Below are 23811 nucleotides of genomic sequence, written 5' to 3'. Positions count from 1 at the left end.
ACCAGCCTGGATATACCTGCCCACATCGAGACCTCAGGAGACATTTAGCTCAGGGAAGCAGTGGGGATCAGAGGAGAGCAGTCTCGGCCTCATTTGGACTCACTATGACCCACTCCCTCCCCGTCCCAGTTCCCTGCCCTCACCTGGTCAGGAGGGGTCCCCATCTCTTCTCTCTCTGTCCCTGAGAAGATGCTCTCATTCCTCCATGGGGGGCAGAGCCCTAGTTATGCTCCATGACTCAGTTTCCCCATCAAGTCCCAGCTCATCTATTTCCCCATCAAGTCCTCAGCAGAGCCCGACCCTCCCCTCATTGCTCTGGAGAAGGTTGAGGGGCCACTGTCCTGTGCTGTCATGAAGCCAGGAGCCTGGCTCAGAGTCCCCCCTTACCTTGAACACCTTGAGGACCCTCCAGTACACCGACTTGGTCCTCCACTTCCTGTAATCCAGGGGGTTGAGGGCCTGCAACAGGATCTGAGCTGTGGTCTCCTGGTAGAAGAGCAGCGGCCGGTACTCCTCACCTGGGGGTGCAAGGTGGGAAGGGCAGCTGTCCATGGCTGGCTCAGCCTCCAGGAAACCCTCTTCCCTCCCCCTCCCACCAGTCCCCCCCACCATTGGGAAGAAGGAAAAGCCCAGGGCCTGGCCAGGGTGCAGGCAAACCCGGCCCAGAGCTTAGCGAGGTGGGACCTGGATGGCCCCATCTCCCCACCTCTCCATCCCAGCCAGGCACAGGGCACTGGACTCACCGTAGTCATAGCTGTTGGTATTAGAAGACACCTGATCCTCCTCGGAACCTGAGAGTATCTCTGTAGGAGAGAGGGGAGTTTCCCATGAGCCAGCTGGGGTGCCCAGACCCTCCCACCACTGTTCTAGGGTAGAGCACCTCTGGGACAGGACAGTTTTCAGGGTGCAAGTGTCCAGGCCCTCTGTATTTTGGATTTCTCAGCAATCACCCTGCACACTCAGGAATTCTTACAGATTGAGGAAGTCTAACTCACAAAACAGTTTCAAATGTAATGATGCAGCCATAATGCTAAATTTAATAAGGGTGTTTGAAGACATAATTGAAACATCTACTGACTTCAATTTTGTACCTTTCAGAATTTGGAACCCATCATATTTTTCTTTTCCAGTTGAAACTTTTCTCGGGAGTCCTTGGGAATCATTAGAGGACTGAGCCCTGTAAAGAAGGGCTTCCTAAAAGGAAAATGGCCTTTCTCAAGTGAGGAGTGCTAGTCCTGATTCTGCCTGTGTGTGACTTTGGGCCCTTCTCCAGGCCTCTTTTCCCCTTCTGTTCCAGCCTGGAGGCCTACGATGGGTTTAAAAGACAGCACAGGGTAATATGTGCTGAACTCTGAAGGCTCAGTTGATAAAGAGGGGAGAAGAGGAAAAATCATGGTAGACTTCCTGTAGGAGGAGTCACCAGCACCTGTGTCAGGGCCCCAGGGATTTGAGAGGTAAAGAGATAGACTCTGGCCCTCTGGAAGCTCAAAGTCCAATAGACGGAAATACAAGCAAATTAATAACAGAATGGAGAGATAAAGGCTGTGCTGGGGAGAGTCTGGAAGCTGTACAAGCCCAGAAGGGACACCTGGGGGTCTCTGCAGAGCTCCCTCCAGGCTGAGTCCTTAAGTCTTTCAGAAGAAGGGCACACCAGGGAGAGGGGACAGCACACGCAAAGGCCCAGAGACAGCCAGATGGAGCATAGCGTGTTCAGGGACGCGGGGGTAGCCCTGCACAGCTGGGGCATGGAGTTTGGGGTATGAAATGAGTCTGGAGAAGAAAGCTGAGGCCCAGCACAAATGGCAGCAGATCAAGTGCAAGGTTCTCAGGCTCACACGCTGAAAGGGACCAAGCACGTCATGGGACCAAGTGAAACAGGCTGGGTGGCGGAATTCTGGTTTTCCAATCAGGTCTGCAACCAACCCACCTCCACGTGTTGGGGCTGACGACAGAGAGTGGTGGGGACTGGGGCAAACTGGGGACCCACACCTTGTCCTAAGGGGGAAGCCCCATTCAGCTCTAGTCATTGTGCCAGGCAGGGATGGAGGACCAGATGGTCTCATGTTTCAAGAGAAGTCACAATTTATATCAAGTCTTTTCATTTTAGGGACTTCCCTAGTGGTCCAGTGGTTAAGACTCCACGCTCCCAATGCAGGGGCCCCAGGTTTGATCCCTGGTCTGGGAACTAGATCCCGCATGCCGCAACTAAGAGTTCGCATGCCGCAACTAAGAGTTTGCGTGCCGCAACTGAGAGTTCGCATGCCGCAGCTAAGAAGCCCACATGCCGCATCCAAGAGCCAGCACAGCCAAAATAAAATAAATAAATAAATAAATATTTAAAAAATTAAAACAAAATCTTTTCATTTTAAATCTTGGCCTAATATTTTTTAAAAGAACACACTGGTCACACCACAAAAAAACAACACTTCTGTACAGAAGAGGTGGTCTGTAGGTTCCCAGTTGTGGTCTCTGGCATTGTGGGTAGGGGGATGGCTTTTGGGGTCTGGGGAACCAGGGTCAAGTCCTGGCTCTGCCTCTCTCCAGTACCTATGGCCTGGGAAGAATTCGACTTCCCTGAGTCTGTTTCCTCACGCAAAAAGATGATAATACAATAGGTCCTACCTTACAGTCTTACTGAAAAGAATGAATTTGATAATTTAATAATTATTGACAATTATTGATAATTTACTCAATAAATTGTATATATGTGTATGTATTTTGTATTTGTGTGTTGTATGTATGTGCTGTGTATATGTTTGTATATGTGTGTTCTTTGTATATGTGTGTGCATGTTTATATATGAACTTGTGTACATGTGTGGACTATGTGTATATGTATTTGTGCATGTGTATTTATGTGTGTTGTGTATGCCATATATGTATTTGTATATATGTGTATTTGTGTGTGTATATTTGTATAGTATATGTATTTGTGGTGTAGATGTGTGTGTTTGTGGATATGTGTGTGCATGTATCTGCATGTGTGTGGTACATGTATTTGAGTATGTATGTGTGTTGTGCATGTACTTGTGTACATGTATGTAGCATGTATGTATATATATAGTATATGTGTGTATTTGTGTGTGCTATGTGCATATTTGTATATATGTGTGGGTTGTGTATTTGTGAATGTGTATTTATATATGTATATGTTGTGTATGTGCGTGTTGTATATGTATTTGTGGATGTGTGTGTTTGCGGATATGTGTGTGCAAGTATTTGCGTATATGGAAGCATCTGGATTTTACCCCGACAGTAGGGGGCGCATTCCTGGACGCGAGCGGTGACAGCTCTTAGGAAGATGTGCCCCGGCAACAGGCAGCAGCATGAAGAACTAGTGAACTTGGACAAGCAGGTGATGAGGAGGCTTCACCAGCACAAGCAAAAGCGCAGAGGTGGGACCCTGGTAGAATGAGTAGAAAAAGTAGGAGATGGGCACTGGCAAAGGCCTCAAGAGACACAAGGCAGCAGTGAAGGGCAAGGAGGGCACCAGGCCCACTGGTCCTCCCTTGGGGGCTCCATTCAGAACTCACCTGGAGTACCTGGCATGGAGTAGACCAAGGATCTCCTCTGCTGCCACTGGTAGATCCAGGTGCAGAGAACCACAGTGACCACGTAGAACACGTAGAAGCCCAGGTAACCTGCAGACAAGGGCATGCTGTCACCAAGTGGCATCCTGGCCACAGGGCCCAGAGAACAAGAGCTGCCAGTTCTGTCACTGGCACCTGGTGGTGGTGGCTATCTGTGTAAGTCCAGCCCAGCACCAGTAGGCAAATGGCCATTTCCTGGAGCCCCGCCCCCTCCCCTGCCCTCCTTGGCCCATCTTCCCTTCCTACCAACTCCACCCCCTGCCTCCCCACCACCGATCTGGCAGTCAACGGTGGGTGTAACGCCTGGTATAGACAGTGGCCTCTAGGACACAATTCAAGTGCGAAGGGTCGGTGTCCTGCTCTGTGGCCTGGGAGGCTGAGCCCTGCAGACTGCATCCCCTGAACTCTGGCTGCCCTGGGCCCACCCATGCAGCCCTGACAGCAAAACAGAAGGCAGTAGGGGAGGGTCTGGGGCACTTCTTCCCTGCTCCCTCCCTGCTGTGGTGCCCTGTCTCTGGCAGGGACTGTGACCCTCCGTAGCTGTCACTGATGTTGGGTGGTCCCAGGTCTGGGCCTGTAGCCCCCAGCAGGCTCTAGGCCCCCCATTCTCTGCCCCTTCAGGGGCTCCCACTGTCGCTGGTTCCTGGTGTCTCTGCATCTCAGCATCCCTTGTTGGCTTCCTTAACCCTCTGTAAATTGTCCCGCCATTCATGTCATGAACCATCTGGATGGAATGGATATGCTGCCGGGACCCTGACGGCCACAATCAGCATGTTGGCTGTACTGTTTGTTAAAATTTGAAATTGTGAAAATTCAGAACATCACCCCGACTCTGCCCTGCCCTCTTTGGTTATCCGAACCACGAGTCCCCTTTTTTCACTCAAGCCACCTTGAGTAGGGTTTCCAACATTTGGAACCAAAGGCGACTCTGTGCCCTGCTGACCACTCCCTCCCGTCCCCCCGCGCCTCCCACCCATCAGCCCTGGGATGACCCCGCCCTGGTCCTGTGGTTGCTCACCCAGGGCCCACGCCAGCGTGACCCGGCCGCGGTAGAGTGCGGTGAAGATCAGGAACACGGCCCCCATGTAGAAAATGATGTCCCTGAGGAAGGGCCTCGAGGCCACCGTGAAGGGGTGCAGGATGGCGATGCCACCGGCCACCACGGTGGTAACCAGCACGCCCGCGCCTGGAGGAGAGGATGCCAAGCTTGGTCTACCCTGCGCCCCCTCCTGCTGCCCCACCCCACCCTAGCCGGGGCCTCTCGTACCAAACAGCGCCCCAAAGGCCAGGCCGGCTGTGCGCGGATCTGAGAAGGCCACCAGGGCGCTGAAGATATCCGGTGCCCCGTTCCCAAACGCCAGGAAGGTGACGCCATGGGGGGAGCGTGTCAAGGGGCCTCAGTGCAGGGGCTCCAGCCTGCCCAGGCCTTTCCCGGCCATGAGCTGCCACCCTGTCTCCCAGCCACCCGCCCTAACTGCCCTCCATCCCTCCGGGACAAAGGATACTGCCACATTGTGGGAAAGCTTGAGTGTGGTCGAAATGGCTGACAAGTTAGGGCAGAAACTATGGAGAAAAGGCAAACAGTGAGTGTTTCCACAATGAGTGGCTCCTGCCCCCATCCTTCCCCCAAGCCCAGGGTCACCCCAATGTCAACCTCCTGGGATTCCATTTTCCTATCCATAAGGTGGATATGAGCCCAAGGCCAAACTCACAACTTTGCCGCCGTAACTCCCAGAATCAGAAACAGGTAGAGCAGCCAAAAAGCCTGGGTTGTGGGGCCGGAAAGGGAAAAGAGCATTAAGTCCCGCCGGGGCCACCAGCCCCTCTCACCAGCTCCCCGGAGCGGGGCCTCACGTAGAGAGTGATGGCCAGAGGGAGGAGGTCGGGTGGGAAGTGGCAGAAGATGCCTTCGAGGTAGTCCAGGTAGCCCCCTTCACTGCGGCAGTCAGGGTTGGAGCGGACGAAGTCACAGCGGTTAGAGGCGTTCAGGCCACACACTTCTCGACACTGTGGGAAGGGAGGCGGGACATCAGGGCCCGACACCCTGTGGTTGACTGGACCGGCCCCACCTAAGCAGTGAAGATAACCTCCTTCATCCTGGTCTCTAAGCCTCCCAGGGCCTCCAGGTGCCAGCCGCACACTTTAATCTTTAAAAATAAACTTGTGTTTGAAACTAACCCAAGTAAGTCCTGAATAGGTGTATTTAAAACGAAACAAAAAGAAACAATACATAAAGATTTCTAAATTCTCCCTTCTCATCCCTGCCGTCTATAATCCCACCTCTCTCCAGATGTCCTACCATGATCAGTTTGAAGCAGACCCTTACAGACATTTCTCAGTTTAATGATATTTGTATATACATCCTAGTATGCAGTTTATTTCATAGAAATGAGTCCATCCTGAAGCTCGTTTCTGCAACTTAACTTTTACCACTTCACGTATGTGCCATGTATTGATATATTGATGCACATAATGATGAAGAGGATGATAAAAGTCAAAACATTCTGAGGGATTTCTATATGCCAGGTACAGTGCTAAGAGCTTAAAGAGTACTTCAATTAATCTGCACTGTGATCTTATGAGGAAGGTACTATTATCCTGCCCATTATACAGATAAGGAGACTAAGACAATACCCCAGGGCCCACTCAGTGGTAGAGACAGGGTTGGAACCCAGGCAGTTTGATTGAGGCTCTAGAATCCCTGTCCTTAACCATTACCACCCTCGCGCCACCCCCCCCCCCCCGCCCCTGTAGAGTCTTAGGATTTCACATCATGGATGATGCACAGTAGAGGTAACGTTTCCCTACTGATGGGCAGTTGAGTGTGTCTACTTTTTCATTATTACCAAAATCAACTCTCTTGCACATGACTCTGAGTACATGTGAGACTATTCTGTCAGACAGAATTCTAGAAGTGAAAGTGCTGAGTCAGAGAGTAACCCAGTCTGAGTTCCTCCAGAAGCGACCCAGAGACAAGGATGTCTAAGTAAGCAGAATATTTGGGAGGTGTATAGAACACAAGCACCGAGAGGGAGAAGAGACTCAGGGACGGAAATGCAACCAGTGAAGGCTGGTTGAGATCGTTCCCACCATGGGCTGGTAATCCCAAGGGCAAGGGAGCTGGGGTATTTATACACCAACTCCTATCAGTCATCAGGTGAGCACTGCCAGGGAGGGAGGTGCTAGGTCCCCAGCACTTCTGGCCTACCATGCTTATGGGTGGTTCTGAAAAAAGATGCTGGGAACTCGAAGTCCACAGAAGCCCACCAAAATGGTAGAGTCCAAAGGATATGGGCAGGGCCCTGATAGTGTCTGTTGCAGAGGGAGAAACATCTTAAACATTTGATGGATTTTGCCAAAAGACCCTCCCTAAAGCTCTACTTAGACACACTCTCACCAGCAATGGGAAAGGAGTTTACACTTGCACCCCTACCGGGTTAGGGTTAGGATGGCTGCCATACGTCTGGTTCCAGCCAATGTAGTAGGAATCTCCCTGTTGTTAAGCTGCAAGTCCCAGAGGACGGTGAAGTGCTCTTTTCGTGTGTTAATGGCCATTTGTATTCCTTCTTTAAACTGCTAGTTTTTTCAATTGTTTGCTTCTTCTTATTGATTTATAGAAGCTCTTTATATAATGGATATTAGGCCTTTGTGAGGTTATGCATTTGCTTAGGCATTGCCTAGAAGCTCCCCCTTCTCAAACTTTATGTTCAAAAGCTTTGTCAATACCACCTCACACCCATTAGGATGGCTACTACACAAACCAAATGAACAAAACCAGAAAATAACTAGTGTTAGGGAGGATGGGGAGAAATTGGAACCCTTGTGCAACTGTTGCGGGTGTAAAAATGGTGCAGCTGCTGTGGAAAACAGCATGGCAGTTCCCCCCCAAAATTAAAAATACAATAACCAGTACCAGGGATGTAATGTACAAGGTGATAATTATAGTTAACACTGCTGTATGGTATACATGAAAGTTGTTGAAGTATTTCCTAAGAGTTCTCATCACAAGGAAAAAAAACAACCTTTCTTTTCTATCTCTATGAGATGATGGCATCATTTCACAATATATGTTAAGTCAAATCATTATGCTGTACACCTTAAACTTATATACAGTGCTGTAGGTCAACTGTATCTCAATAAAACTGGAAAAAACCCCAGAATTACCATATGATCCAGCAAATCTTCTTCTGGGTATATGTCAAAAAGAATTGAAAGTCAGGTCTCAAAAAGACATCTGCACACCCATATTCATGGCAGCGTGAGTCACAGTAGTCAAAAGGTTTAGAAGCAACCCAAGCGTCCATCAGTGGATGAATGGATAAGCAAAACGTGGCATATCCACACGATGGAATGTTATTCAGCCTTAAAAGGGAAGAAAATCCTGACGCAGGCCACAACATGGATGAGACTTGAAGACATCATGCTACGTGAAATAAGCCAGTTGCAAAAAACAAATACTGTATATGTAATTCTACTTATGTGAGGTAACTGGATAGTCAAACTCATAGAGACAGAAAGCAGAATGGTGGCTGCCAGGGGCTCGGGGGAGGGGGAAATGGGGAGTTGTTTAATAAGGAGAGTTTCAGTTTTGCAAGATGAGAAAGTTCTGGAGGTGGATGGTGGTGATGGTTGCACAGTGTAAATGTTTTTAATGCCACTGAACTGTACACTTAAAAATGGTTAAGATGGTGAATCTTAGGTTATGTATACGGTATTATAAATTTTTTTTTTTTTTTTAAAAAAGCTCTGTCAAATCACAGTTCCACCCCCTCCACAAGCCTTCTCTGAACTCCCACCAATGCCAAACTGGAGATGAGATTTCTTGTCCCTGAGCCCTCAGGTCATCTCTTCATCCCTTGCTTACTGGCTCTCTACAGACGCCACACTGACCCACCGTACCTATTTCATGCACTGTTCCTTCTGCCTGGTACACCTCCCTCAAAAGAACACCACTCATTCATCCTCCAATTCTTAGACGCTTCTTCCAGGAAGCCTTCCCTGATCACCCCCCAGCGTAGGGCAGATCCTCCAGTTATAAGCTCCCATCACCCTCGGTCTTCTTTTACAAAGCACTTCTCGTGTTTTGAAATCCCCAGTTATTTGTAGGATCACAGACTTGTTTTAATGTCTGTCTCTCCCACCAAAGTCTTGCACACAGTATGGCCTCATAATTGTTTTGCCACACATTGTGCTGGACCCCAACTCAGTCTTCAAAACAGACCTAGGAGGTTGGTACAATTGTTTCCACTTCACAGATGAGAAAACCGAGGTACAGAGAGGCAAAGTGACTTGCCCCAGGGCACACAGCCTACCACTGCTAGCTGGTTTCAAACTCAGCTCTGCCTGAAAGTTACTAGCTGAAGCTCTTGGGGAAACAGCTCAACTGGGCAAGGGCAGCCTCCTCTTCCTGCCTTCTTCCCCACCTCCTGGTCTTCAGGGTCAGTCAGGGAGGATGCAGGGAGATGCTCCCAGCCCAGCTCGTCTCCATCTCCCTGGCAGCAGAGTGAGTCAGCAAGGCGGGTCCCCCAAATCTGGCCTCCAGAATCGCATTTCTCTGCAGCCTACCTGCCCCTGCGCCCAAGCTGGCCATCCCCTCCCTCGAAGCCCATCAGGACCTGAACCCGGCTCTGCCCAGGGGTGGTAGAGTTAAAGTAGCATTGCTCTGAGTCTGGGGTGGGTGACTTTTCAGATCATCTCATTCCCTTCTCATCCTCCTCCCTGAATCACTAAGGACACCCAGGGAATCCAGAGAGGGTCAAATATTTTCCCCTCTGTGAACAAGTTTCAAGGGCCAGGCTGGACAGGAAAGGGTTGCAAACTCAATGCCTTGGGGGCCAGGCAGATTATATAAATGTCTAAAACCACCGCGGCTGCTGGCAATGGTGGTGACCTGCAGGGTGCATGCCCTGCTGAAAGGCATCCAAGTTACAAAATGAAAGAAAACCCCTCCCCACACTGCCCAAAAAACTGAATCCAAAACCAAAACCAAAACCACAGCAGCTAGACAAGCCCGTGGGCCGTTAGTTTTCAATCCTATACCAGTAAGACTGGTATGGGAGACAGGGTCAGCTGAGAGGAAAAGCAGCCCTGGGTCGAGACCCAGCTTTGCCACCAGCTGGCTGGGTGACCTTCAGCAGCCCCTTTAAGGGGTCTGGGCCTTGTTTTCCTCACCTACAGAGCGGTGTTCATCAAACCCACTCTGGCCACTGGCATCTTGGTGCCACATATGTTTTGTTAAGTGCTTCTCCACACTCCCTTTATTACTGAATATCAGAATGCACACTATCAAAGTCCACGCTGGCTCCATTAAGAAGTCAAACAATTAAACAACTCCAATATTAAGGGGACAATTTTAAATCGTTTCCATTTTGTTAGTTGGGGCCCAACAAGAAAGGCTTGGGGGCTTCCCTGGTGGTGCAGTGGTTAAGAATCCGCCTGCCAATGCAGGGGACACAGGTTCGAGCCTTGGTGCGGGAAGATCCCACATGCTGCAGAGCAACTAGGCCCGTGTGCCACAACTACTGAGCTCTAGAGCCCGCGAGCCACAACTACTGAGCCTGCGCTCTAGAGCCCGCGAGCCACAACTACTGAGCCCGTGTGCCACAACTACTGAAGCCCGCGTGCCTAGAGCCCGTGCTCTGCAACAAGAGAAGCCACCGCAATGAGAAGCCCGCGCACTGCAACGAAGAGTAGCCCCCGCTCGCCGCAACTAGAGAAAGCCCGCACAGCAACGAAGATCCAATGCAGCCAAAAATAAATAAATAATAATATTTTTAAAAACTAAGAAATTAACATTGGTACAATACCATTAATTAAACTATAGTAGGATTAAAAAAAAAAAAGGCTCAGGTTTTCCCTACTTGCAGCCAATGGCATCTCCTTGTGCAGGTGCATGGGCAGTACGGGGACGGCTTGGGGGACGAGGGGGCTGGGAGGGACATGTGGAGTCACAAGCCCCTGGTTCATCCTCCCTGGCTGAATAGTGGTCCCCAAAGATGTCCAGGTCCTAATCCTCAGAGTCTGTGAATATGCAACCTTACATGGCAAAAGGGACTCTGGCAGGGGTGATTAAATTGAGGGTCTTGAGGTGGGGGGATTGTCCAGAATTATCTGGGGGCCTTTAAATGTAATCACAAGGGTTTTTTTTAAGAGGGAGGTGGGAGTGTTGGAGTCACAGAAAGAGATGTGATGGAAGCACAGGTCAGAGAGTCAGAGAGAGAGAGACTGAGAGAGATGCTAGGCTGGTGGCTTTGAAGATGAAGGAAGGGGCCACAAACTAAGGAAGGAATGCAGGAAGCTTCTAGAAGCTGGAAAAGGCAAGGCAATGGACTTTCCCCTGGAGCCTCCAGAAGGAACACGGTCCTGCCCACACCTTGATTTTAGTCCAGCGAAACCCATTTTGGGCTTCTGACCTCCAGATAACAAATGTGTGCTGTTTTAAGCCACTACGTTTGTAATAATTTGTTACAGCAGCAACAGGAAACTCACACACTCATCTAGAGTCAGTTAACTGCAGACACTAAAGTACTCTCAAAGACTTCTCACGTTCTTAACCCCATCTGATCAGCCCCCCAAAGAGGCACTGTAGATGTGACCTGGGGCTACAACTCCACTCTCCTACGTCCTGTAGCTACACCTCCTCCTATTTTCCCAACCCTGCAGCTGGACCCCAATAGGGCAAGTTTTCAAAGGGGTGGAAAAATCACAGGACTCTCACCAGGACACCAACCCAGGAGCAGAAAATGAACACTGCCATTTCCCAAAGGCCCCATGGCCTTGTGACAACTGCTCAGCAAGGCTGGGTGGTACAGTGCTTACGAGGACAGGGCTCTGGAACCATGCAGCCTGGGTTCAAATTCTGCTTCCCTACTCACAGCTGTGTGACTTTGGACAACTCACGTAACTTCTCTGTGCCCCAGTTCCCTCCTTTATAAAATGAGGCAGGGGTCGGCAAACTCTTTCTATAAAAGGCTAAATATTTTCCCCTCTGCGGGCCAGACAGTCTCTGTTGAAACCATTCCACTCTGCTTTGTCATGTGAAAGTATCATATGCAATAATAAACAGCATGACTGTATTCCAATAAAACTGGACTTATGGACACTGAGGTTCAAATTTCACACAGTTTTCATGTGTCACTTAATAGTGTTCTTTAAAAAAATTTTTTCAACCATTTGAAGATATAAAACCCATTCTCAGCTCCTGGACTACAAAACCCAGCAGTGGACCTGACTTGATCTGTGCGCTGAAGTTTGCCGACTCCTGAAATGAAGGATTAAATGAGTTAATCCATGTGCTTAGAACAGTGCCTGGTACACAGTCAGTGCTCAGTAAAATGAGCTTTGATGACTCTTTTTTCCAGAGGGGAAAATTGAGACTAGAGATAAAGAACTCCCTGCACCTGTTAGCTTGGGCACCTCCACCCCCCAAGGGTCAGCCCTAAATGTCCAGCCTCGGGCAGATCTGTCCTAAGTGGAGATTTTTTTCCAGACCCTCCTCTTTCCCAAAAGGAGTGCCCTGGAACCACTGGGCCCTGGTGGTCTGATGCCAAACCTGTCCCTGGCCCTCTGAGGCCACACTCGGGCCAGCCCGGGCTTAGGGCATGGGGCATTGGGTGGCCTAGCAGAACCTTGTCTTCTACTTCCCCTCCAAAAATCTTAATTTGGACCCCTTCCCAAAGCTGCTACTACCATCTCACCGGATCGCTTTGCCAGCCTGCTCTCTGCCTCCGCCCTTACAGTTGATTCTCCCACAGCAGCCAATGGGATCCTTGTAAAAACTGAAATCAGATCACGTCCCTCCTGTGTTCTAAATCCTACCATGGCTCCCGTCTTACCCCTAGGAACGGGCCAACTTTGCACAGTGGTCCACACAGCCCCAGGTGATCTGGCCTCCATTACCTCTCCTGTCTCCTCTCTCACTCCTCACCCCCTAGCTCACTGTTGCAGAGGCCTCTCAAAGTTTGTTTGTGACACGTCATTCTGCTCTTGCCTCAGGGCCTTTGCACTTGCTGTTCCCCCAGATCTTTGCAAAGCTTCAGGTCTCTGTCCTCGGAGAAGCCTTCCCTGACAGCCCGAGGCAAAGCGGCTACCCTGCTCCATCTCACTCCATCACATCCCACCCTGTTTTGTTCTCCTCATCACCCAGTGAAATCCTGTGGATTCACCTGTTGACTTGTTTCTCATCTGTGTCCCCCACTACAGTATAAGCTCCATGAGGGCAGGAACCAAGCTTATCTGCTCCCTGAATTACCCCCACATGTGGCACTGCTCCTGGCACGTAATAGGTGCTCAATAAATATTTGTTGAACGAATGACTATGCAAAAGGACCTAGGTGAGGAGTGGGTGGCCTTTCCCAGCCTGCAAGCTGGCCAGACAGTAGCTGCCCAGAGGCTGGCGGGACTTCCAGGAAGGCAGTCCACTGTGTCAGTCCTGGGAGGCAAGTGAACCAGAGGGGAAGGGTCTGGATTCAGCATGAGGCAGCCACGAGTTCACATCCTGGCTCTGCTTCTTCCCTCGTGGCCAACTTCCCCTCCCTGAACCTCAGCGTCCTCACCTATAGCACAGAGATAATCATACTCATCTCAGGGGTTTGGGTACAGGACTTGATGAGCTAGGCACATTGCTGGCCTAAGTGCTCAATAACTCAGAGAGTATCTGACACAAACCACAGTTAACTCCCTTTTTCCTGCCCCCAAGAGGCAGCAGTCAGTTTTGTAACCACAGTAACTACAAATCACTTGCCCATCTGTAAAATAGGCATAACTACCTGTCTGTCTGCCTCGAACGATGGGCATGAAGGTACTCTGCAGCCCCAGAAAGTTGGTGTGGGTGCTAAGCACTCTCAGCTGTCAGTTCAAGTGGGAAGGAGTTTGTTACTCGTTTGTTCTCTCACCGAAGAGAATACAAGGAGAGAACTCCAGCCCCCTGCAGCAGGGGGTCATCTTGAGCAGTCTCCTGCCTTCAGACTTTCACTCTGGATCCACTGTGACCTCTCTTCCCCTTACACACATAAGAACAGAATGATGCAAGTTCCGTTTGGCCTGTCTCAACGGCCCAAACCTCCCTGCCTCGGGAGGAAGCCTCCTTGCTCTCACCAAGCATCCCCACTGCTTCTCCCTCTGTGCATACAAGTCAGTGGCACTACCATCCTCCTCCACCCCCCCACTGCTAAGGCCAGAAATCTGGAGCCATCCTTGACGCCTCTCTTTCTTCCACCACCATGCCCCTCCATCTAAGCCATCAGCATACCTTGATTGTTGTGCCTCCAATACTTCCTCCAAATCCCACCACTTCTTTCCTATCTCCCACTACCACCATCACCTGGCGAGCTGCAGGAGCCTTCCCACTGGTCTCCCCACTGCCACCCTCAACCCTCTCAATCCACTCTCCCCAGAGAAGCCAGAGACAGACCTTGAAGAAATAAATCAGATCTTGACATCCCCCTGCTTAAAACCTTCCACTGGCTCCCCACTGTCATAAAACAAATCCCACCTCCTAGCCTCAGCCTATAAGGCCTTTTGTAATCTGACCACCACTACATCTCCATCCCCATTCTTAACACTCTCCCCCTCACTCACCCTGTTCCAGCCACTCTGGCCTCCTCACAGCTCCAGAAACCGACTAAGTTTGTCCCTGCTTCAGGGCCTTTGCACGTGCCTTTCTCTCCACCTGGAATGTTCCTCCTTCTGATGTCTGTATAAGTGGCTTCCTTTCTCCATTCAGGGCTTGGCTCAAAGGTCCCTTCCTCACAGAGGCCACCTGTGATCCCCCAAGCTGAAACAGTTGGAAATACTCCTTCTCCCTCACAGCCCCCACCCCCACCCCCCAATATCACTTTATCCTATTAACTGCTGAGCATGTAGCACCTTACCACCTGAAATTTACATGTGTACTTCTTTATCCATCCTCCTAAGAGAATGCTGGCTCCATGAGGGCAGGGATTTTGGTCTACAGTATACGTGCCGTGGCATATCCCAAGGTTTAGCTCAGTGCCTGCTACACAGTAGATGCTCAATAAATACTTGATTGGATGAATACACCCCCACCTGATGCCAGTTTCTTGCCTGGACACTCACGTCTACCACGGGGCTCTGGTTCACACCCGAGGCTGGAAACTGGGAGCTAATGCGGGTCCCTGCAGATGGGCCCCCGGCCCCCGACACTGTCTCCACCATCAGCAGCACACAGAGCCAGCACAGCACCCAGTACAGATCCAGCAGTCCTCTGGCCATCAGCCCCCAAGGGGCCTAGCCCTCACTCTCCGCTTCCCCTTCTGTAGTGTTTCAGTTCCAAACAGCTGGCACCTCTAGTGGCCTGTAGGGTAGGGGTGAGAAAGAGGGACAGTGTCACTGAAGACTGCAGGACCCAACAGGAGGGGCCTGAAAACTTTTTCAGCTGAAGAACTGCCCCACCTCCTCCCCACACCAAAGGAAAGCCCAGGTAGAAGCCCACATTCCGGATGGGCCTGACTCATTTAGCATGCAGATTAGATAGCCCTTCTTCCTGAACCCCCAGTAGTGTTTCCATGGAAACCTAGACTAATAACTCCTCTGATGGGGAAATCAAGGCCCAGGAGGAAGTGAATTGCTCAAAGTCACACCGCCTGTTAGCTGCAGAGCTGGGCTGGACTTTAGCATCTGACTTTTTCCCTCAACACCAGGGAAAAAACAGCTTTGTTTTTCTTCCAAAGAAATTAAACTGGAAAGAAAAAAAGTCCCCGGCACACTAATTTTCTTCTTGGGCTCTTCCACATGTTGTAGTTGACCATATTTTGTTTTGCCTTCTAGAAAAGCAAAGCCCAGGGGCTTCCCGGGTGGCGCAGTGGTTGAGAGTCTGCCTGCCAATGTAGGACACACAGGTTCGAGCCCTCGTCTGGGAAGCCACATGCCGCGGAGCAACTAGGCCCGTGAGCCGCAACTACTGAGCCTGCGCGTCTGGAGCCTGTGCTCCGCAACAAGAGAGGCCGCGATAGTGAGAGGCCCGCGCACCGCGATGAAGAGTGGCCCCCGCTCGCCGCAACTAAAGAAAGCCCTCGCACAGAAATGAAGACCCAACACAGCCAAAATAAGTTAATTAATTAATTTTAAAAAAAAAGAAAAAGAAAAGAAAAGCCCAGAAAACAACAAAGCCCAGATTTACCAACGTTTTTTGGTAAATCTTTGCTCAATGTCCTGGCAGGGGCAGGAGGGGGAGGCGGCGGCTCTGGGGGAAGAAAAGGGGGCAGAAGGGCCTGTCTCAGCACTCTTTCCTCACCTGTTGACAGGCTCTTCCCTCCTGCTGTTCTCTGTAACTGCACTTGGCACTGACCTGGAACCCGACACTCCAGGTCTGAAATACAGTCTCAGCCACTAACGAGCTGTGCGGCCTTGGGGAGGTCACTTCATGTCTCTCAGCCTCTGATTCCTCATCTGTAAAATGAAGACAAATGCTGGCGCATCAGTGCACACGGTAAGGGCTTAATACGGGCTCGCGCCTCAGGTGTTCCCAACTTGAGGATGAGCACTTGTCTCCTCTTTATTGGCCGCCGATTTCTCGCACTCATTCACAAGGGAGCATTTACGGAGCGCTTCACGTGCGCCTGTCCGAGGTCAGGCGTTCAGACGTTCAGATCTGCACACCTGACAGGAAGGGGCAGGGGCAGGAAATTGGGGCTGCAATCACTTTTGCGGCTGCACTTTCTAGGTGCCAGACCGCGGGAACGTCAATGTGCTCCGTTTCCCAATCCAGGCGGATGTTGAGAAGCTGAACTCCGGGCGCCAGTCCTCCCGCGGCGCCCAGGCGGGCGGGGAGGTTCCTCTTACCTTGCGAGGAGCCTCGGACCTGCAAAGTCCGCACCTCGACCCCGCCGGGCTTCGCGGCCTTTCCAGTCCCTGCCCGCCGGCCCGAGCCGCCGGAACTTCTGCTCCTGACGCCGAGAGCCCGAGGTTCCCGCCTGCGGCAGCGTCCAAGTCTGATCCAACCGCTCAGCCCTGGCTAGCCCCGCGCCGGCCTCGCCCCTTATACAACCCCGCCCAGAGGACACGCCCCAAGGGCTCGCCCCGCCTCTTCCCTTAAAGGCACAGGCTCCCTCGAGGTCTGTCGGTTCTGTTTTCGCCGCTAAAGCAGAAGCTGAGGTGAAACCTGGTGGGTATAAACAGTAGGAGGCCGGAGAGGTACATTGTAGGGTGAAACTAGAGGGTTCTATTCCCGAGGGACGGGTGGGTGAGATGGCGTCAAAATGCTTCTGGTAATCAGTGGTGATAAGAAGTATTTGAGAAGATCCCAGTCAGGGAACGCTCCGCCTTACACACAAAAACTCTGGCTGTGCTCCCTCCGTTTGAGAGATCTCCTAACTGGGTTCAGCATTTCCCTCTAGCAGGGTGGCTTTTAAAAGAAGAATATGGCAGGGAATTCCCCGGCGGTCCAGTGGTTAGGACTCCGCGCTTCCACTGCAGGGGGCACGGGTTCGATCCCTGCTTGGGGAATTACGGTCCCGCAAGCCGCGCAGTGGGGCTGAAAAAGAAAAAAAGAAGAAGATGGCAAATAGGTCAAAACTGGGGAGTTAGTCGATCTACTCGCCCTGACGGATATAGCCCCCCTTCCCCAGTTTCCTAGCCTCCGGGGGAAGTTCTGGTCATCTCCGTCTTTCCTTCTGTTGGGGTGGGGGAGGGCACCGAGGCTGGCACTGGGGATGTTGAGGCTGAGGTCACGCTCCTCCTCCTCCAGCAGCCCCGCCCCCACCTCCACAGTTGGCACGCATCTAATCCCACCACCTCCCTCTCTCAAAGTCAGTCCTGCTTCCTCATCACCTTCAGCACCGAGGCCCAACTCTGAGCCCTCTAAAGGGCGATCGAGGCCCTTCAGTGTCCAGTCCTAGCGCACCTTTCCGACTTCATCTTTTATCCCCACCTCCACCCCCTCCCACTCTAGCCCCGGAAGCGGGGGACTTACACACGGCCACACCGCTGCTCCTTCTGAGCCCCTTGCCTGGGATGCCAGCCCTTCCTTTCTCTACCTGACAAACGCTTATTACTCATGTGCCAGGCCCAGCTCAAATGCTACCACCTCTGGGTGGTCTTCCACCCTCCTCCCTGCCAGCCCCCGCCTTCCTTACCTTCCGAGCACTCTAGTTCCCCACCCTAGAGAGGACACCTGTGGTCTCTGTGGTGACCACCAACACTGTGGTCCAGAGCACGATATCTTTGGAATCTCGGCGTACAGATTATAGTGATTATTACAGAATATAGCCGTGTAGATTACGGTGAGTGTCCACGTGCTTGTCCCATTTAATAGCCCTGTGGGGTGAGGGCTACCGAGATCCCCATTTCACAGAGAAGGGAAATCGAGGTTCAAGGAGATGAAGCGACCTGTCCCCAGGACACCCACCAGGAAGTGGCAAAGATTTGCACCTAGGTCTGTGTGACCCCAAGTGAGTCCCCTTCACCACCATGGGCTGAGCGCCCTGCATCACTCAGAGGTAAGGCCGGATCTGTCTGACATTCAGCCCCCCTATTCAGAAGGCCCACGGCCTGGGTGGTGTCAACTGAAAAAAATGCACAACAGTTGAGTCTTGGTTTTATTGGGACCTTACTGAGGACTATAGTCAGAGAGACAGCATCTCAGATAGCTCAGAGGAACTGCTCCAAAGAGGTCAGGGGGAAGCCAGTATATATATAAATTTTTTGGCTGGGAAATACATATAGTCAAGCATACATCTCGGTAAAAGATTACTGCTCATCACAGAAAAGCAGACATCTCAAGTTAATGATTTTAGTGCTTTTCTATGGATGGGAAGATGCAAGAATCTGGGGTCATTGAAATCCTTCCCTAGATATGCATGTTGACCATCTAGAGGCCATATATCCAAAACACAGAATACTTCCTCCTGTTTTTCTCCATCCTGAATTCCCCTCAGGGTATACTGGAGGAGGGCAGCTATAGCAGCTGATGACTTGATCCTTGTAGAACTGGAATGACAGGCAACATTTTTTCTTTACAACTTAAAAATAATAAAACGGACAAACAAATGCCCTCCACTGAGGTTAAAAAACAGAGCTATCAGTACCTTAGGGGTCCCAGAAATCACCATCAACCTGCTGACTGTGTAAATCACTCCATCACTATAAGTGTATAACTTTGTTTTATATACATATATATTCACACATATAATGTATATAATGTATCCTCTATAAGATAGTATTTATATATAATACACATAATAAATACATTATAATGTATAATATATAAAACGTTATAATCTATGATATATATTATATATACTATAGATTATATAGTATATATAATCTATATAGATTTTATATACCTATTTATATAGTTTTACCACTATATAAGTATTCCTAAGCAATGACTTTTGTTTTGCCTGTCTTTGAAGTTTATATAAATCAGGGCTTCCCTGGTGGCGCAGTGGTTAAGAATCCGCCTGCCAATATAGGGGACACGGGTTCAGTCCCTGGCCTGGGAAGATCCCACATGCCGCGGAGCAACTAAGCCCGTTGCCACAACTACTGAGCCTGCGCTCTAGAGCCCGCAAGTCACAGCAAGAGAAGCCACCGCGATGAGAAGCCCGTGCACTGCAACGAAGAGTAGCCCGTGCTCACCACAATTAGGGAAAGCCCCCACGCAGCAACGAAGACCCAATGCAGACAAAAATTAAAAAAAAAAAATTTATATAAATCAAATAGTGCTTTATATATTCTTATGTGACTTGCTTCTTTCTTGCACCATCCTGTTCGTGAGCTTCAACCCTGTCATCTATGTGGTGGCAGTTTGTGCATTTTCCGTGCTGTGTAATAAACAGTTCATGGCATGACTGCATCGACGTTTATCCATTTTTCTGTTGATGGATATATGTGTGTTGTTACCAGGGTTGTTGCTACCGATGGCATCTTTTTACACATCTTCTGGTGCACTTGTAAAATAATTTTTCTAGGGCATTGTGTCGGTCACTGTTCAACCAGAGAAACAACCCCAGTAGGAGACCCACGTTAAGAGGTCTATTGCAAAGAATGGATTTATGGACTGTGGAGGCTGGCTAGGCAAGTCTGAAATTCACAGGATGGGCTGGTTGGAAACTCGGGAGTACCAGCCATCCACAGGCAGAACTGCTTCTTCCAGGAAGACTCAGCTCTGCATATAAGGCCTTTCAACCAATTGGATCAGGCCCACCCAGATGATCTAGAATAGTCTCCCTTACATAAAGTCAACTGATTATGGACTTTAATCACATCTACAAAATGCCTTCACAGCAACACCTAGCTTAGTGCTTTTTTTTTTTTTTAATAAATTTATTTATTTGTGGCTGCATTGGGTCTTCATTGCTGCACACGGGCTTTCTCTAGTTGTGGCGAGCAGGGGCTACTCTTCGTTGTGGTTACACGGGCTTCTCCTTGCGGTGCCTTCTCTTGTTGTGGCTTGCGGGCTCTAGAGCGCAGGCTCAGTAGTTGTGGCACACGGGCTTAGTTACTCCGCATGTGGAATCTTCCTGGACCAGGGCTCGAACCTGTGTGCCCTGCATTGGCAGGCGGATTCTTAACCACTGCGCCACCAGGGAAGTCCCTAGTTTAGTGCTTATTGAATAACTGGGGACTGTAGACCAGCCAAGTTGACACATAACACTGACCTTCACAGTTATAAACCCGGGAGTGGGATTGGAGCAAAAGGAGTCACAAGTGTGCATCTTTATACATAATATCATTTATTTGTCACAAGTGTGTCTTTCCTTTCTTATTGGAAGGACAGAAAGAAAAGTTTGTTAAAGTCTGAAAATCAATAAAATAATGAAATTAACTCTGCCCTCTACCCGCTTCTAAGGACCCACCGCACGCTCACCCTGCCCCTGCCCTGACTCAGATAACTAAAGTTAAGAGCAGGTGTGTGCAAATACACACATACAAGAATTCTAACTTGGATTTCATGTCACTTTCGTAAAAAGTAGGCTCACATCGTTGATGTTGTTCTGTAACTTGCATTTTTAAAAATTAATAATGCTTCATGGGATCCTCTCATGCTGGTACATTTAAGTCTAAAATCATTCATTATGATAGTTGCGTGATATTCTGTGGGATGAGGGAAGGCGCCATAACTTTGCAAACACTCCCACGTAGGTGGGTACCTGCTGTGTTTCTGGGTTTTGCCCCTTGCAAACAATGCTCCACACACATCCTTGAAGACATTTAGCTTTGGTGCAGATGCTTTTATTTCTGTAGGACAGAATCCTGAAAGTGGAAGGCAGATCAACAGGCATGCATATTTTAAGTGTCAACAGCTGTAGCAGATCCCTTCCTTAAGAAGCTGTAGCAAGCCACACTCCCACCAGCAATGTCCTATCAGGGAGTATCCGTTTCCCTGCTTTCTCACCAGCACTGATTTTTTTTTTTTTTAACATCTTTATTGGAGTATAAGTGCTTTACAATGTTGTGTTAGTTTCTGCTGTATAACAAAGTGAGTCAGCTATACGTATATCCCCATATCTCCTCCCTCTTGCGTCTCCCTTCTACCCTCCCTATCCCACCCCTCTAGGTGGTCACAAAGCACCAAGCTGATCTCCCTGTGCTGTTGTCCTCAAGTCCATTCTCTACGTCTGCATCTTTATTCCTGTCCTGCCCCTAGGTTCGTCAGAACCGTTTTTCTTTTTTAGATTCCATATATATGTGTTAGCATATGGTATTTGTTTTTCTCTTTCTGACTTACTTTACTCTGTATGACAGACTCTAGGTCCATCCACCTCACTACAAATAACTCAATTGCGTTTCTTTTTATGGCTGAGTAATATTCCATTGTATATATGTGCCACATCTTCTTTATCCATTCATCTGTCGATGGACACTTAAGTTGCTTCCATGTCCTGACTATTGTAAATAGTGCTGCAGTGAACATTGTGGTACCTGACTCTTTTTGAATTATGGTTTTCTCAGGGTATATGCCCCGTAGTGGGATTGACCAGCACTGATTTTTTAACAATTGGGTTACTTCTTACCAACACAATGGGTAAAAAATACTTTCTCATCATCGCTTTGATTTGTATTTTTCCCTGTTGGCAAAGCTGACAAGTTTCCATCGGCTTAGTAATTATTTGCATTTTCTTCTCCGTGAACTGTCGGCTCACATTCTTTGAGTATTTTTCTATGGGGCCGTTGCCATTGTGCCATTAGCAAAATTAAGTCAGTTTTGGTAGGACTCTGAATTTCCCATTTGGGGGCCCCCATAGGCAGCAGATAAGAATTAGGTCTTTGGATCAGCGAGATCCATGTTCCCTGCTCACTTGAGTTTGTTCCTGGGGAAAGTTATCTCTCTTCCTGGACTCCAGTTTTCTGTCTTTAAAATGTGGTTAATTGTTTCCTGGCTGTCTTAGGGTTGTTGATTTAAGGAGAAAGATTTAAGGGGAAAACGCATGTCATGTGCCCAGCAAGTGGATGTCAGATGTCGTTATCAGGGGTCAAGTCTACCGGAACATGGACTTGCTCGGTGGTCACGTGCAGCACACCTGGGGTGCTTTGTCAGCAATAGCCACAGGGGGTCATATGACCCTTAGAGGGGATCAAAGGCTGTGCACTGGGACAATGCTGTCACAGCAGAAGGACCTGCTTCTTGCTGACTGGGCCATCCCTGAGTAGGGCCTGGGTACTCTCTGCCTGGGAGCCCCATTCTCTTGAATGACGGGAACCTCAAAAACTGGCTGGAACCGGGTAGCCTCTAGATAGGGGCCCTCGTGGGATGGGGGGAGCGGAGAGCACAGGCCAGGATCCTGAGTATGTAAGGTCTGCCCCTTTGCCGGGGGGACCCATGCAAGCTCCCATGTCTTCCTGGCTTCTGTAGTGCCTGGCACTGCACACAATCCTCTCAACAAGCCCAAATGATGCAAACGATTATTATCCCCTTTTTACTGGGGCTCAGAGAGGTGAGGTCACTTCCCCAAGATCACGCAGCCAGCAAATGATGGAGCTGTCTGAACCCCCAACTCCATGCTCCAAGCTATTACCCCTCCAGTCTGGCTAATGAGGAATGTGACTGCCCTTGCTTCCAGTGGGTCAGTCCACAGTGAGGACATGGACCAAATGCCAATGGGAAGTGCCACCCAGAATTCTCCATGGAGCGGCTTTAGACAAGCACAGCGTGCTTAGAAGGCATTAATGCTAAAAAGTAACGTTAACTGAGTGTTGTTTCAGGTGCCATGCGAGGGTCCTATTTAATCTCCTGGCAGCCCTATGAGGTGGTAGGTCCTGTTCTTGGCCCCTTTATAGAGATGAATAAACTGAGGCACAGAATGGCACATCAGTTTGGCCAGGGATCCCCGGGGAATGAGGGTTGGAGTGGGGACAAAGGCCCAAATCTGTCTCTGCACTACCTTTCTGAGGACGGCGAGAAATGTTATCATAATTGGGAAAATAGTTGGGAATTGGTGGAGTGTGCCCTCTGGTGGTGGCCACAATGGGCAGCGTCCACAGTGCTGCGGAACTGAGTTCAAATCCCCGTTTTGACATTTCCTGGTTGTGTGACCTGGGCAAATCACTTCACCTGCTTGTACCTCAGTTTCCCCACCTGTAAAATGCGGGTAGAAATAGTGGGGACTTCTTGGGTAGCTGTGAGGATTCCGTAATAGAAAGTGTTCACAGGTTACGATTGACAATGATGGTTACTAATGCCAAGGGAGTGTTCCTTTCCAGAGGTGGGAAGGGAACTAGCGTGCCCACTCTGGTCCAGCTCACCAAGGGTATGGGGAGTGGTGGAAGGGCACCCTCAAAGCTTTAGAGAGTTACTTTGGGGCAAATCAAGGACATCTCATTATCTCAAGCAACTCTCTTCACTGGCCTCCTTCACTGGCCTCCTTTATGTTTTTCCAAGACCGCAACAGCCAGGACGTGTCAGAGCAGCCCAGCCTGCCTCCCCCATCATGACTGTGACCACTTACCACATCTTGGCCCATCTCCCCCAAACCCTGCCTTTCTCATGCCCTTCACTCCCCAGCTCAAAAACCATCCATGGCTCTCCGTGGCTCCCAAAGCTCACTGCCCGCCATCTACCTTCAACCTACTCTTCCGAACTACCTCCCACTCTCATCCTCCGTTCACAGCAAGTCCACAAGTGCACACTCTGCAGGTGCTGAGCTCTGAGCCAGGCTCGGGGCAGGGAGAAAGCTGAAGATGGGGCTTGTCATCGGATCCAGCCAAGCCGGTTTACTCCCTGCCCCAGAATCAGCCTTGTAGAGGCTATACCCACTGCTGGG

At 49.8% G+C, this 23811-nt stretch overlaps 1 protein-coding gene across 1 annotated transcript in view; it reads right to left on the bottom strand.

Moving 5' to 3' along the window:
* Positions 1-16543, bottom strand: part of SLC8B1 (solute carrier family 8 member B1) — a 31169-nt gene extending 14626 nt beyond the window's left edge. The window contains exons 1-11 of the mRNA XM_057526668.1: positions 16391-16543; positions 15843-15997; positions 14666-14903; positions 5444-5596; positions 5302-5354; positions 5096-5152; positions 4857-4963; positions 4608-4775; positions 3533-3640; positions 744-803; positions 388-518 (exon numbers count right to left, since the gene is read on the bottom strand). Of these exons, the coding sequence (XP_057382651.1) occupies positions 388-518; positions 744-803; positions 3533-3640; positions 4608-4775; positions 4857-4963; positions 5096-5152; positions 5302-5354; positions 5444-5596; positions 14666-14821 (993 nt within the window). The 5' untranslated portion in view covers positions 14822-14903; positions 15843-15997; positions 16391-16543. The remainder of the gene's footprint in view (positions 1-387; positions 519-743; positions 804-3532; positions 3641-4607; positions 4776-4856; positions 4964-5095; positions 5153-5301; positions 5355-5443; positions 5597-14665; positions 14904-15842; positions 15998-16390) is intronic.
* Between the last annotated feature and the right edge of the window lie 7268 nt (positions 16544-23811).

Source organism: Balaenoptera acutorostrata, chromosome 13 (genome assembly GCF_949987535.1).
Source record: "Balaenoptera acutorostrata chromosome 13, mBalAcu1.1, whole genome shotgun sequence".
NCBI classification, from domain to species: domain Eukaryota; kingdom Metazoa; phylum Chordata; class Mammalia; order Artiodactyla; family Balaenopteridae; genus Balaenoptera; species Balaenoptera acutorostrata.
This window is presented reverse-complemented; position numbering and strand designations above follow the sequence as displayed.